The following is a 15,895-nucleotide window of genomic DNA, read 5'->3' as shown; positions in this document are numbered from 1 at the left end:
GATGACTGGATGATGTTCCCTTTAATCAAAATAAAATTGACTTCAGGCAAGTTTTGTTTTGATGGATATATATTCAATTTTCGATTCAAGTCAAAATATTGTTGAAGAAATGTTTTTTTAAAGTTGAATTGTCTAATTTCTAGCTAACCGCCGTGAATGCGACAACTACAACCTGACCAGTCAGGCGGAGGACGAGGATGAGAACGAGGAGGTTGTGGTTAGATTGACGAGGAACCGCACTAAAAAAGGAACACCGGAGGGTTTTGTAAGAAATGGTATGTTTCTCATTCTCAAGTAATTCATACAGTTGTAATCAGGTGACACAAATATTGTTTTCTAAAATTTGGACCCCAATTTATGTACTTTTTTTGCAGAATTAACAGATTCAGATGAGGAGGAGAGTGTCAGTGGTAATGTTTTTCCATAATGAATTTATAATTCCAGTTTCAAAATGAATAAGATTGTCATTTTTTTGAAGATGGATATGCATATTTTTACTTTATTTCCTCTGTATAGGTGTCAAGATGCCCAACTGCACCAAGGAAGCTGCAGTCCATTCAGGACACCAACATGTTACACAACGCTTGTGAGTACTGATGACAGCTTATGAAGCATGGCGTGTTGTGGATACACATGATAGTTGCAGGCTGATTCATGTTTTTCAGCATCTGAAGAGAAAGCCATGTCTGTCCAAGCGGTGCGTGCAGACAGTTATCGGGGCAGTGAAATGTCCACTCCTCGTGAGTGTTTACGTCTCTTTCACCAACCATCCCATTGCACAAAGTTAAAGTCCATTCAAGATGGGTAGTTTCTCACTGCTTGAGAATTAAGCATGGTAAAGACTTTAGTATTAACAACATTATAGTTACAGGCTGTTTCATGTGTTTCAGACTATGTAAATCAAACCTCGGATGGCCTTGTGGAAGCTGCTGGATCTCGGCGCAGGGAAATGTACAGTGAGTGTTCACTTTATCCATTGCACCAACAATTTCAAAATTCTATTCAGGGCAAAGTGTTACTCACTGCTTGAAAATCAAGTGTGGTAATGATTTCTTTACACACAAGACAGTAGTTACAGACTCAATCACATGTTTCAGACTTGTCTGGGCTGGTGGAGCGTGCCAATGGGGGAAGGGAAACGTCGACACCCAGTAAGTATCCATCACAACTAATGCTTACCTTTTTGTTTCATTTCAACAATTTTGCATCTTTGAAGATTCTTTGTCTTTTTCAGCCTCTCAAGATGCAAGCACAGCACCTCGGCGCAGAGACCTGTCGACACCCAGTGAGTATTCATCTCATCACACTTTATACAGTAACTTTTTTTTTCATGTCTTTGTGAAATGTAAGAACATTCTTTGTGTTTTTCAGGATCTGGACATGTAGCAAGAGGTTGTCCCAGGGATGGCTATCGCTCCAGGTAAAGAAACAGGATAAGGCACAATGCAAAAATGGCGAAGTGATTACATTATTTTATTTTACTAGGTCCAGCGGTGTCTCCACACACAGCGGTGTCTCCACACACAGCGGTGTCTCCACACACAGCGGTGTCTCCACACACAGCGGTGTCTCCACACACAGCGGTGTCTCCACACACAGCGGTGTCTCCACACACAGCGGTGTCTCCACACACAGCGGTGTCTCCACACACAGCGGTGTCTCCACACACAGCGGTGTCTCCACACACAGCGGTGTCTCCACACACAGGTCCAAGTCCTGGCACAGTGATGGTTCGAGGCATGCTGCCAAGTCCAGATATGACGTATCACGACACAGGTCCAGACATGACAGGTCACGCCATAGTGACGCCTCCAGATGTGAAGACAGACCCCGTAGTGATGCCTCCAGGCCCCCCGCCAGGTCAAGACATGATGAAAGATCATGGCACAGTGATCTCACCAGCCCCCCCTATGACAGGCCAAGGCATGGTGAGTTGTCTAAAGACCACATTTGTCTTCAAAGCACTTTGCAATTCAGTGAGTAGTAACGATGCACCCCTAATCGTTACAATATTACAGATTTATTATTTCTCATTTAAAGCGGCCCAAATCTGTTGAAAGTTTTGTTATTTGGTAATTTCTAAAACAGACTTTCTGTGGTGCAGATGCAGTGAACCGGAATGGAAGATGCACATTCCCATTGCCTTGGGATGGTAGGTGTTGATTTATTGGCAGTGTGAGACGACAGGACACTGAGCAAGAGAGAGAGACACCATTAATAGTACCACCTTCTCTCTTCCTTTAAATGTTCTCTCTGTCCACACAAACTGCTTTTCAATTATAGCAGTGGCTTGTTTTTCTACCGTCAATTGTATGGTGGTTTCTGTCATGTGTGATAACATTTGTTTGAACTTTTTTTTCTTTCTCCGACACTGTACTGTATTAATGACAAACACTGAAGCTGATTACAAAAACAATTGTGAATCAGTTAGCTAGCCTTGCTATTCTAATTGGAGGTAACCCTTGTAATCAACAAATGTTTATTTCAGTGTACCAGAAAAAGGTCTTAAGTATGCTGGTCGACATCCGCAATTGCCATAAACAAGCACAACCTGCCTCTTCAGCAGTGCACATTGAGAGGATGGAGACCATGGAGGATTTCGAGAGAGAGGAGCAACGCATCTGTGATGCACAAGCCTTTGATACCCTGGTAGGTTTTACAAGTCTGGAAGTAATGGATAGCTTAGCATAATGCAATACAGTGCACTCATACACTGTTAGGTTCCTTCGGGGAGTGTCAGTCAACTTAATCATGGACTTATTCCAACAGGTGCTGCAAATTGCAAGAGTTGGAGGGAAGAACACCAAGGACAGTGTCAACAAAGTCCTTGACAGGTATGTTTCTACATACAGTATGAATTGTGTGTGTGATGTTAGGGAGCTATGTGGTTTTCATTGTGTGGAAAAAAAAAATCTGGTGTGGGCCAGACTTTTTTGCCTTTTTTTGTTGCTTAAATTTTTGCATTTTTCAATTAAAAATACTCGATTACAAGTTCACAACACAATGCATTGTGAGCTTATAGACCAGCTGTTCTTGACAAGGAGATTTGTAGTAGTGGGATAAAGGAGGGGACCACCCTAGGGGACACTTGATCAACGTAGAATAATGGGTTTATGACATGTATATATTCCTACATATATCATTCACGTTGAATTATATGTAATTTATTTTTCTTTAGGCTCTTCACGAACTCCATGATGGCTCAATTCAATATGAAGGGGAAGGGCAAAAAGGGCAAGAAGTCTTTGGAGAAGACGCATATTTATAGAGCAATAAAAGGTCAGCCCCTATTTCATGTTGACCAAGGAGAGATAATTAGCTCCTGCCAATCTGTTAATAATGACTTGATTGGACAAAACATTTCCTTCCCTGTTGACATTTAAAATACAATGCTAACTGTCTACCATGGCTATTTAAACATTTGCTAAGGTTGTTTTGTATTAATCCAGTATTGGTAGTGGATACAAAGTAAACATATTTTTTTTGCTTATATGGGGACTTGGTGTATGCCTGCAGATTTCCTTTGCATATCTCTAATCATTTGTCTTTTTCTACTTGCAGATGGAGTAATGAAATTTGATGTCACAGCCACAGAGGACTTCATAAGGGTGAACGCTTCAGAGCATCTGAAGCATGCACCACAGAGAAGTGGAGGACACGCAGCAGTCACTCAGGACTGATTATCCATTGTGGAGAATGTCACAGTTTTGTTTACACATCTTTTGTACATTGTCTTTTCTGTGATCAGTGTTGCTTATGGTTGGATTTTGTGTCAAAACACTTTCAGTTTAGCACTTTAATTTGTATTGTTTTATATTTTTATTGTTGTATATTTGTTGTTGTGGTACAGACCCAAGTTAACAGTGCCAATTAACAAAAATAAAGATGGAAATAAATGAGTGGTGATTGAATTGTGATTTATTTGTAAATCTGTGTATAACTGTACTCCTATATGTTTCCAGAAGGTGGAGGACCTGTTTCTTGTATCAGTTGATTTTCTTGTAGCTTCGTTTGGCTCAGCAGCAGGTTTGAACTGTAAATGCATTACACATTTGTATGCTTTTACAGTTATCATCTGCTGCTGTGACAATCAAATGAAGCTATGGGAAAATGAACTTGAACAGTATGCCACCTTCTGAAATGGGAGTACAGTTATGCACAGAGCCTATAAGCAGTATAAAAACGTCTAAAATTAGTTTAAAATTGATGTAGAAAAGACGTCAACAACGACCACATTTGGACTACAATTAGCCCTTCTACAGAGGTCGTGTGGACGTCAATACTGGACGTTCGGTAGACGTTGAAGAAAAGACGTCGTCTGGCGTCACAGTCCGCACCTGCAGGGGACCCAAATTGGACGTGCAAAAATGACGTACAAAAGACGTCGTTTGGACGTGTCTTTGCGCAGTGGGTAGTATCTAATGAATAAGTACTAGTATCTAATAAATAAGCACTAGTATCTAATATTTAGGTACTAGTATCTAATGAATAAGTACTAGTATCTAATGGAATAGTTACTAGTAACTAAACAATAAGCACTAGTAGCCTAAAAATAGATACTAGTAAACGTCAAGGATTAAATGACAAAATCGCTTGCCATAGTCGTTGTTCATGGAGAATACTCACCGGCACATTATCATTGCTGTTGGCCAGGAGAGTGCTGTGTCTGGCGGGAGAGAGATGCACTACTGCTGTAGGAGCAGCGGTGGAGTTTGTGTAGGGGAAAAGCAGAGACTTTGGCAACAATCTTTTGTAAATCATCTTTTTTCCTCTCCGCTGGTGTAGCTGCGTTCTTTGTTGTTTTATTTCCTTGCGACTTTTACTTCGTTTTGCAGCTAATGTACCACACAATGACACTCTCACTGTGGGCAGTTCTACTAATTCCGCCGTCTCGTGCATATACAGTGCTAATGGAATGGTCCACTCTAATCTATAATGGGGGGAGTGCCTTCGTACAGATGTAATAACGTAAAACGTTAACAGGGATATCCCGACTATTTTGATGATAACTTGGGGCTCTACGTGGCTGCTGACATGGCTTATTGGTTAAGTCCACCCCTTCCTTTTGGGGGCCCCTGGTAGCTCGGTGCCCCAGGCGATTGCCTACCTTTGCCTAATGGTAAGTCCGCCCTCTGATTTTTACATCAGCACTTTTTCTTGTAGTTGCGATTTTATTTAGAAAATCCACAATTGTGTCGTGTGATTTCAGCACAACGGGCAAAATATTCAATCACACATTTCCTCAGTAAAGCTGCAGTCTTCTCTTTGATGAGTGGAACCTCCTCAATAGCAATTCTTTCCATTCCTCTCTGAACTTTCTGCGTAGATCATTTTCAAATGCCAACTGGATCATATGCGCCTTTCGTTTATGCAACATGCTACGTCTGTGCTCGGAAAATACATTCTTCAACATTGAAAAAGAGTTTTCGCACAGTTGAGGCACCAAATGTTAGTGCGTGTTTTAAGGCGGTCAATACTACTGGCATGGCTTGGAAAACGGTGGAATAATTTGAGACAAGTTTTACCAAAGTTACTTTCTCGTCCTGGTCTGTGCACCATGTTTGCCAATACTCTCGTGCAACGGTGAACTGAGACTCCACCATTTCTGTTTTAGTTAAATCCAATAGTGGTCTCACTTTCTCGGCATTCAAAAAGTCCTCATTTCCAGGGTCCAGTGCATTCAGAGCGGCCATGTACTTGCTATTACATTCACTGAAACGCACAGCAATTTCACCGAGAATGGAGTCAATGATGTTAAAAAACAGCCGCTTGCATTCCTGTTCAATGTTCGCTTCGCGTTGACCAAGACTCTCATTCACAACGTAATCTTGTAGAGATTTGTTGGCCTGTCGCTGCCGTTTCGGAGGAGCATGAACCGCATCATCTGCATGGGTCACTCAAAGTAAAGACAACCGATAAACATTCACTATAAAGAAAATATTTATTGAAAAATGAAACCATACACATATTTTGATTTCCACGTATAAAAACACATAAAACAATAATATGATCCAACTAATTTTGGTTTATTTTAAAATGTTTGATAACCATTATTTTTTTATTGAGGAAAAGTTTATTAAGTCATTTAGCAGACGCTTTTATCCAGGACACAATGTACAAAAAAAGACCAAAATTGTAAGTTCATTACAATTTAACATTGTTGATGCTACTGAACAGTTTTTCGTTTTTGACTCACCTATACTTTCGGCCCAGTTTCGCAAACTCAGCATTCGATCATAGACTTTGAATGCAAGAAGCAGCACTGCGAATGAGCTGAAATGCCGAGATTAGATCCGTTTGTTCAGCTTGCAGCATCCTATTCGGTGGATCCATCAGGCCCAGAACTTTGTACATCATACAGGCAAGAAATTTAAATGTGCGATCTGTGATGTTGCATGTTTCCAATTGCTAAAACCAGTGGTTGTAAACACAGAGTCACTTCCACCAAATTTCCTAGAGGGAAAACAAAATGCCGAATCTGTTTTCTCTGAATACTCAAGCCATTCTCTATCTTTGTACCAATTTCCTGAAAATGATCGCTTACAGTCAGTCTTATGTTGTTGTTTTTTTGGAAACTGTTTGAGACGAACCTGGGCTGGCTTGTCTTTGCCAAGGTCCTCTGGCACACTTAACGGTGACGGCGAGTCGTCGTTACCTTTGGCAGGCGGAGTGACAGTGGTGAGTGGCGTAGACGGGCCTAGGTCATTAGGCCGACGCTGCAAACTGTCGGTTCTTTTTTCTAATCCAGTTTCGAATGTCCATGATGAAACGAGATAATGCATTGAAATTTGCAATCGTGAAATTATGAAATGCATGCAGCCTGCCTGCCCTGTGTGCTTTCCGTATGTAATGATCTGAGCGCGCTATATGAAACAACCAATCAAAATGCGCTTTGCCAAACAGAACGTCCTTAACTAAATATGAATTTGTATTTTAATATCCACAGTAGAAATTCTATACAATTCACAAATTAAATTTATAAATAAGATGTTACGAAATCTCATTAATTAAAATTCAAATTATTTTTGATCTGAGGGGGCGGGTTAATCCCAGCGAGGGGGCAACGCCCCCTCATGCCGCCCGTGGCGCCAGCCCTGCTGATAAAGATTGATAAAATAAGGAAATATATTCTCATGATAAACAAACGTTTTGTATTCTAACTTAACTACTTGACCTGTTTCTCTGCGCCTTGTAACATTAAAGATGGCTTCACTTGTTAATGTGCAGCTTTATTTTACATTGCACTTTCAAAGTCTAATCCAATTAGTTCCATTGCTTAGCAATATTATACTATACGGATTATTGAAACAGTTACATCATATATAAAATATGTACTTACGTGCTGCGTTCCACATAACTGGGATGTTGCAGCTTGCTGCACTGGAGCGCTCCTCCTGATAAATATACCGCCAAAATGGCGCGATAGTGAAATAGCAATAGTGGTCCTCAAAATAAGGGAAAGAGAGGCAAAATAAAAGTAAGCTATAATAAAAGTATCTGAGTATAAAAGATTTTAAAGTCTATGATTAGAACACATACAGGTGGACGATTTACCTCTTAACTATAGGCCATAGAGACTACAGTTCTGGTGTGACAATTTTTTTATTTAACTTTTTAATCAAATAAGAATCTAGTGTGCTTTGAGGTCACTGTCCTGTAAAATGAAGTATACTAAAATAAACAAACTAAACAGTTAAATTGAAATTACACCAGGTTAAACCTGATTAAAAGCTACAAATTCAAGTTATTATTTGCTTATTTAGATTATTTAGTTTTATCCGTTGGTAAATCACCAGCATCATAAATATTTTTTTTAATCTTAGAATTTATATTTCAGATCTTAGATTTCGCCATTAAAGTCATGTCAAATTTATAATTAGCTTATTGCTTTATTGTTTTGCTTTAAAACTTTATTGCCATTTAATTGTCATTCCACTATGTAGACATACAGAGGAACTACTGTAAATGTCATGACTCACAGTGTTGCATGCATGTTACACATTTAATCAATAAATTACACCTGGTTGTAAGAAGTAAACTGACACAAAAGTAATCTAATTGTATAGGCTATGTATGTTCAGTAAAAATACTTTATTTACAGTTACATACGATATGTTAAACTTTTACTTGGATGAGACAAAAACGGTTCTTAACGTAAACTGGTGCTCTCCAATCTTCCCACCTTTCACTTTCTGTCAGAAATATATGGTCACATGGCAATAAAAGTGTTCAGTTACCAAGGTCTATATACCACCATATCTATATGCACACTGTATGTATATGCTTCTTGTGCATGTACGTGCTTGTGTCTAAGTAATGCAATAAGTAAAAGTAAAGAACAGACATATGCACTAGTGGTGCTTAAATGTTTGTGAACTCTTAAGGATTTTCTATATGTTTGCATAAATGTAACCCAAAACATTATCAGACGTTTAGATAAATACTGAAATCAGAGAGCACCCAATTTAAAAATGAGATAATAGTTTTTTTATTAGAAAAAGGATCCAGTATTATGTCTGTTAGTGGCAAAAGTGAACTCTTTAACAGCATGCTCACACTTGGCCCGGTTGCTCTCAACTGTGCCAAAGCACGATTGTCATTTTTATAGTGATAGCTGAACTTCAGGGAGGAATATAAACTGGCATAATTTACAACATGGTTTACGCTCACACTACCCCTTTCCTAAACCAAACTGCGCTCGAGCCCACCTCTTCCAACCAGGCCAGGGCACAGTAAGAGAACTGTTCCGGAGCACGGTTGTGAGTGCTCACACTAGTGACTAGTCAATCGCACCAGGCTTTAGGTTTCAAAATGTGCCCAGGCACCCCTTATCTGGATGTGACTTCCCTTGTACATCAATATACCTGCAACTAATGTTCAGTCCTTCTCAATGACTTTGAAGAATTGTAGCCCATCTGTCCAAAAAACATTTTTCCAGTAGCCATCTTGTCCACATGATCTTTAGGCGGATAGCAATGTTCTGTTTGGAGAGCAGTACCTGTCTCCTTGCAACTCCATGAACACCATGGTTGTTCAATCTTTCCCTGATGGAGCACTCATAAACATGATAGAGGTGTTAAGTCAGGGGTGGCTGCCATAGCGACAATCTGCCCAGTACCTCTCAAAATGCAGAATAAGTTCTGCACTCTAAGAAATCCTCTGAGTATAACAAAAGTGGAGACACAATGTAAATAAAAGATTTGTTGTGCAGTATTCACAGTTTAATTAGTTTAAACATGAGTTTTCACACTTAGTGAGTGTGTTGAACTGACTGACAGCTTCAGTTATTAAAAATATTATAAAATAACTTTTTGTAAAAATGGGAAGGTCCCAAATAAATTGTAAAAGATTATTCATGGAAATATATTTTTTTCATGTATGTATTGTGTGTATTTCTCCTTTCAGAACCCATATAGATTACCTATGTGGGTCCTACCTTGAGCCCATGTGAGCAACCTATATGGGATTGTGTTTGCCCATTTGAGTCCCGTATGGGTTGTCCATGAGGGCCCAATATGTGTTTTCCGACTAGAACCCATTTAGAGATCACCTATGTGAGTCTTACCTTGGGCCCATGTGAGCAGCCAATATGGGACTGATTGTGTTTGCCCATGAGAGATCCATATGGGTTTGCCCTGAGGGTTCAATATGTGTTCTCCCATTCAGAACCCATATAGAGATCACCTATGTGAGCCCTTCCTTGGGCCCATATGGGCAGCCTATATGAGACTGATTGTGTTTGCTCATGTGAGACCCATATGGGTTGTCCATGAGGGCCCAATATGTGTTTTTCCGACGTAGAACCCATTTAGAGATCACCTATGTGAGTCTTACCTTGGGCCCATGTGGGCAGCCTATATGGGATCGATTGTGTTTGCTCATGTGCGATCCATATGGGTTGGCCATTAGGGTCCGATATGTGTTTTCCCAATCAGAACCCATATAGACATCACCTATGTGAGTCCTAACTTGGGCCCATGTGATTAGCCTATTTGGGACTGATTGTGTTTGCTCATGTGAGATCCATATGGGTTGGCCCTGAGGGTTGAGGAACGCCTACAACCTCATACGAATCAGATCTGGAGACGAGTGGAAAACAGCTTTCAACACCCCATCAGGCCATTATGAATACCTCGTCATGCCCTTCGGACTCATACATGCTCCGGCAATATTCCAAAGCTTTATGAATGAGATCTTCAGAGACTTGCTCAATAACTTCCTTCTCATATACATCGACGACATCCTCATTTATTCCAACAACCCTGCTGAACATTCTCTCCACATCACCCAGGTTCTTCAACCTCTCCATCACCACAATCTGTTCCTCAAACTTGAGAAATGTGAATTCCACCAGTCCACCATCCACTTCCTCAGCTATTTCATCAGTTACAACTCAGTCACCATGGACCAGAGGAAGGTGGATGCCGTCAAGAACTGGCCCCAACCCGCAACAGTACGTGAACTCCAACGATTCCTAGGATTCGCAAACTTCTATCGTTGCTTTATAGCAAACTTCAGCACCATTGCAATACCCCTTACCTCCATGATCAGCACACGGTCTATATCTCTGTCCTGGAGCCCCGAAGCCCTCTGAGCATTGGAAACCCTCAAAGGAGCTTTCAGTACTGCACCCACTCTCTGCCTCCCTAACCCAGACCTCCCCTTCATCGTCAAAGTAGACGCATCTACCTTGGGGGTGGGTGCAGTGCTCTCGCAGCGGCAGGGGAGTCCACCACACCTCCATCCATGCGCCTACTTCTCCCGCAAGCTGTCCCCGGCGGAGCAAAATTATGATATCGGTAATCGGGAACATTACCATAAAACTGGCCTTGGAGGAATGGCAGCATTGGCTGGAGGGAGCGAAGGAAACTTTCAATGTTATTACAGATCACCGCAATCTGGAATACCTGAAAGAGGCAATCAGTTGCATAACACCGTTTAAAGGGCAGTCGTGGCCTAATGGCTAGAGAGCCTAAATATGAAGGTTGCCGGTTCGATCCTCAGGGCCGGCGGGTAACGACTGAGGTGCCCTTGAGCAAGGCACCTTACCCCTACTTGCTCCCCGGGCGCTGCAGTGATAGCTGCCCACTGCTCCGGGTGTACGTGTGTTCACCACTTGCTGTGCATGTGTTCACTACTCTCTGGATGGGTTAAATGCAGAGGTCACATTTCGGGTATGGGTCACCATACTTGACAAATACTTCACTTCACTTCACTTAATGGAAACGGCGTCTGTACTGATGAGTGTCAGTAGAGGGCACTATTGCTCCGGAAATGGGGTTGTTATGGTCTAATAAAGAAGCACGCACGCGGCGTGTATACGGATGGCATTAGCGTCTGTTGTCTTTAATAAGGACAAGTGATACACCGTCATTCCACAATATTTTTTAATCGATATTTAGAAAATAATGCTTAAGTTTGGCGCAGATCTGTAATGGAAACCTGGCTAGTATGTCCTACGAAGGACCTCTTGTTTAATTCTAAGTTGGGGATCCTCCGTATACCGCATTTTTTATAATTAAAAACCTCTACATTATAACTGCTGTGTTGAAATAAAAATGTCTCATTAAATGTTGCCTTTCAGAACTGTTAAGAGTTATAAAATTGATATATATAAAATATGTAACGGACGACAAGTTAATACTTCATGAAAAATAGGTTTCAGGTTTAAAATTTAATTGCACTGCTTTCTTGACTTTGGCTTAGAGACCTTTAGTACAAGGCAAATTCACATAATGTTAAGACAGAGTTTGTCTTTGCAATCAAAGAATGACCATATCACTGACACTAGACCCTTAGGTAGATAAAACAATCTAAACTGTCCACTATGGCAGCCAACAACTTCTTAGAAAGTGTGATTGTTTACGTTTAAGTTCAGGGTCACTAGTCAATGTCAATATCTTTCAACATCTCAAACAGGAGTTTGGCCAGTTACATGTATCACTATTTTCTGTGTAACAGCGCTATCAAGAAATTTGGGGTAGTTTTATTCACGCAACTGGCCTAGCTGCTAATCTTCCGTTCTTCAAGGCAATTGGGCAAGCCTAAGATATAGCAGTTGTTCAATTGTATGAAGGATCTTGTATTTGGTTTGTTTGGTGGTCTGATGCTCTGGAAGTATAAACTGAACAAAAATCTCCCTGCTGCGACTGTGATCTGCCCAATTAAATATAACAAGGACATCTTATGGCCTCACATAGACTAAGAACCATTTGAGCAGTTGGGCTTCTCTGTACCATATACTTTCCTGTTCCTTTCAAGACCTGGAGAAGCACTGAGTGCAAATGGAAAAATAATTGATCACATTCAGTATTACGACAAACATGCTGTTGAATGAAAACCATTCCATAAACCAAAAACATAAAAAACTGCTGACACCACGGGCTCAGTTCCCAGTTACTAGAAATTATATGTCCATTCCAATAGGAAATTAAGGATTTAAAGTTTGTGCCTCCAAGCCACCTTTAGAAACTTTGAACACAGCGTGTCAAATGAACTTTGAACATGCACATGCTGAAAAAGTGTAGATCAATAAAAATAAACCAAATGTAGGTACGTGGGATCAGTGGGGAATAAAGAGGAGGTGGTGCAGCTAAGGATGTTTTAGGACATCCACTGGACTACTATATAGTGAAGCTTCTGCACACAGACAGTCACCTGTCTATTGCTGTGCCACAAGGGCTGTTGAACCTATTATAGCTTTTCAACCTAAAGCCCGAACACATGGATTCTCTAACTCTACATGTCTATGTATTAGAACGCATTAAGATGTAATCCAGTACAGAAGAAACTGTATTCAATTTAAAGTTTTATGGCCAAATGCAGTTCTGTTAACAGCCATCTTAACAAGCTGTATTGTGAATTCATTTGTTATAAACCTGGCATTAAAATAGAGAGAGAATAGCATTCCAGATTGTCTAAAACATTGATTTTCTTTCTTCCTATGACATGTTAGCAGAGATCTGATTCCCAGAGTCAGAAAACAACTAAAACTTACTTCAGGGACTCCATTCTGAAGCCTAATTCACTCTATGTTCGCCAATCATACAAATGTTTCAGGTGAGGGTACTGTTTCAACCATCCTGAAAATTCAAAATATAGAATGAGTGAGTGAATGAATGTCGTTCATGTCATTACATTTTCTTTCAAAGAAATGAAATAAATTGAGTCAATGTTTTTTAAACTTATGATACTGTTTCTTCAGTTAATTTAAGTTTACTTTAAAATTTCAATTAAATGTTATTCTTATCTATTTATCTATTTTTTTCTAATGAACCTCAACGAACAAACACATAACTTCAGTATTGAAACCCCTGATGCAGAAGTCCAAAACTGTGTTGCATAATGTAGAGCAGATAACCATAGTGATTGTGTTCATAGAATGGGGTGGAAACTGGTTAATGTTTACAGTTTTTACTCAGATGATGCTTGAAAAACTATAAATTGTCAAAGCCCAATCCAAAGAGTCGCCTGTCAACAGGACTTGGTAAGTGATGTTAAATTTATATATTTTTTTAAAACAAACCAAATAACAAGTTTTATAATGTATCAAAATTGACAATACATGTTTTTTTATAAGTATAACCTAACACATCAAATATAATAGAGTTACATTTAGGCATTTAGCAGATGCTTTTTTCAAAGCGGTTTATAAAAGTGAGGTTAAATTATTAGATTATTAGATAAATGCTCTTTTTTTCAGATTATTTCAGATTATTAAAACCACATACTTTCAAAAACTTTGTTTTTACAGTATTGTGCTGTTTGATTCTAAAACATCTAGGTGAAAATGAGAGAAAGGGTATACTGCTGTGTCATTGCTGCGATGCTTGTGGCAACTGCCTGGGCTGCACCCCATGATGGCCATGACCACAGTGAACATTCGGTCGACCACCACCACCATCTTCACCATGGGAAAGATGAACCCCACCCCAGTCATGAGGGCAATGATGCCTGCCATCTACTTGCTCCACACAATGCTGATTTTGCCTTTGCTCTCTACAAGAAATTAGCTCTCCTCCCCGAAGCCCAGGGCAAGAACATTTTCTTCTCTCCTGTTGGTATCGCTATGGCTTTGAGCATGCTGGCTGTGGGTGCCAAGAGTGACACTCATTCCCAGATATATAACAGTCTGGGTTACAGCAATTTGCAGCCTCAACAAGTCAATGAGGGTTATGAGCACTTGCTCCACATGCTTGGACACAGCCAGGATGCTATGCAGCTGGAGGCTGGTGCTGGTGTGGCCATTAGAGAAGACTTCAAAGCGATTGATAAATTCCTTAAGGACATTCACCATTACTATAGCAGTGAAGCCTTCAGTGTTGATTTCTCCAAGCCTGACACTGCAGCACAAGAGATTAACAAGTTTATTGCCAAGAAAACCCATGACAAGATAACTGATATGGTGAAGGACTTGGACCCAAGCTTGGTGATGATGCTGATTAACTACATGTACTTCAGAGGTGAAACACAGTATATAATATTTGCTTTCAGTTAAATTATTCATATGTACATACTGATCTTTGTAGAAATCTTGTTTTGTTGACTGACTTTGAGTTGCAATTTGTCCTTGTAGGAAAATGGGACAAGCCATTTGACGTAAAGCAGACACACAGAGCTAATTTCCATGTGGACAAGGACACCACAGTAGAAGTAGACATGATGAAGAGAACAGGGCGCTATGACATCTATCAGGACCATGACAACCACACCACAGTCTTGATGGTACCCTACAAAGGCAATACTTCTATGATGATCATTCTTCCTGATGAAGGCAAGATAAAGGAGGTGGAGGACTCCATCTGCAGACACCATCTAAAGAACTGGCATGAAAAACTCTTCCGAAGGTATCACTAGCTATAGCTTTAAAATTCTGCTTCTGTACTCTGGCCTTTTTTTGGTTTTAAATTATCCATGTGTGACCATATATAACCTTTCTCCCCTACAGCTCTGTGGACCTGTTCATGCCCAAATTCTCCATCTCTGCAACATTCAATCTGAAAGAGACTTTGGAGGGAATGGGAATAGTTGATGCGTTCAGTGACAAAGCAGATTTCTCTGGAATTACAGAGGAGGTCAAAGTCAAGGCATCACAGGTATGTTTGAAAAATCAGTTTCTGTTATTATTAGCCACTGGTGGCTAAAAAATGTAAGATTAAACATAATTTGAATACACTAAATATATCTAGAGAGCATTTCTCACATTTTGACCCAATCTTTAGGTTGTCCATCAAGCAGTTCTCAGTGTTGATGAGAAAGGCACTGAGGCAGCAGCTGTAACTACAATAGAAATAATGCCAATGTCCCTGCCAGACACTGTGACCCTCAACCGGCCTTTCCTGGTGTTGATTGTAGAAGATAGCACCAAGAGTATCCTCTTCATGGGCAAGATCTACAATCCAGCAAAGTGAGGTCCTTCTGCCCATCTCTATAAGCCTGCTAATCTTTGTAAAGATCTCATTGTAACTTGTTATTGTAAACAATAAATGTTTATGATGCTAGTCAAATTAGTTGCCCAAAGTGTAATATTTCAATTTATTATTTAATCAGTTAATGAGCGTTAACTGAGAGCAATTTATAACAGTCATAAGTGTTCTGTTGGTTGATAACATAACAAAACATGGAAACAGGAACAAGGACTAACTAGACTGGACTAATACTAACACTTGACATTAAACTACAATAAACTAGACTGACTAAAAGACAGTAACTCACCCACAAGATACAAACACGACACAACAATGGACCAGCACAGGACAATGAAACATGAGGACTATATAAAGGGGACGAAATCAAGAAGGAACAGGTGCGGGACATGAACTAATTAACAAGCAATAACGAGACGAAAGGGTGGGAACAAAGACGCCACACCGGAGAGAGGGAGTATATGGAAGGC

The 15,895-nt window shown here is 40.1% G+C and overlaps 1 protein-coding gene across 1 annotated transcript; it reads left to right on the top strand.

Annotated features, from left to right (window-relative positions):
- Positions 1–13,783: 13,783 nt before the first annotated feature.
- Positions 13,784–15,410, top strand: LOC130550038 (alpha-1-antitrypsin homolog). Its single transcript, XM_057327376.1, has 4 exons — positions 13,784–14,462; positions 14,576–14,846; positions 14,948–15,095; positions 15,222–15,410. Exons 1-4 carry the CDS (start codon positions 13,790–13,792, stop codon positions 15,408–15,410), a joined length of 1,281 nt encoding a protein of 426 aa, XP_057183359.1. The 5' UTR covers positions 13,784–13,789.
- Positions 15,411–15,895: the final 485 nt, after the last annotated feature.

This window comes from Triplophysa rosa, unplaced genomic scaffold (assembly GCF_024868665.1).
Source record: "Triplophysa rosa unplaced genomic scaffold, Trosa_1v2 scaffold223_ERROPOS78530, whole genome shotgun sequence".
Lineage (NCBI taxonomy): Eukaryota > Metazoa > Chordata > Actinopteri > Cypriniformes > Nemacheilidae > Triplophysa > Triplophysa rosa.
Note: the sequence above shows the minus strand (reverse complement) of the source record. Positions and strands in the feature narration are given on the sequence as shown.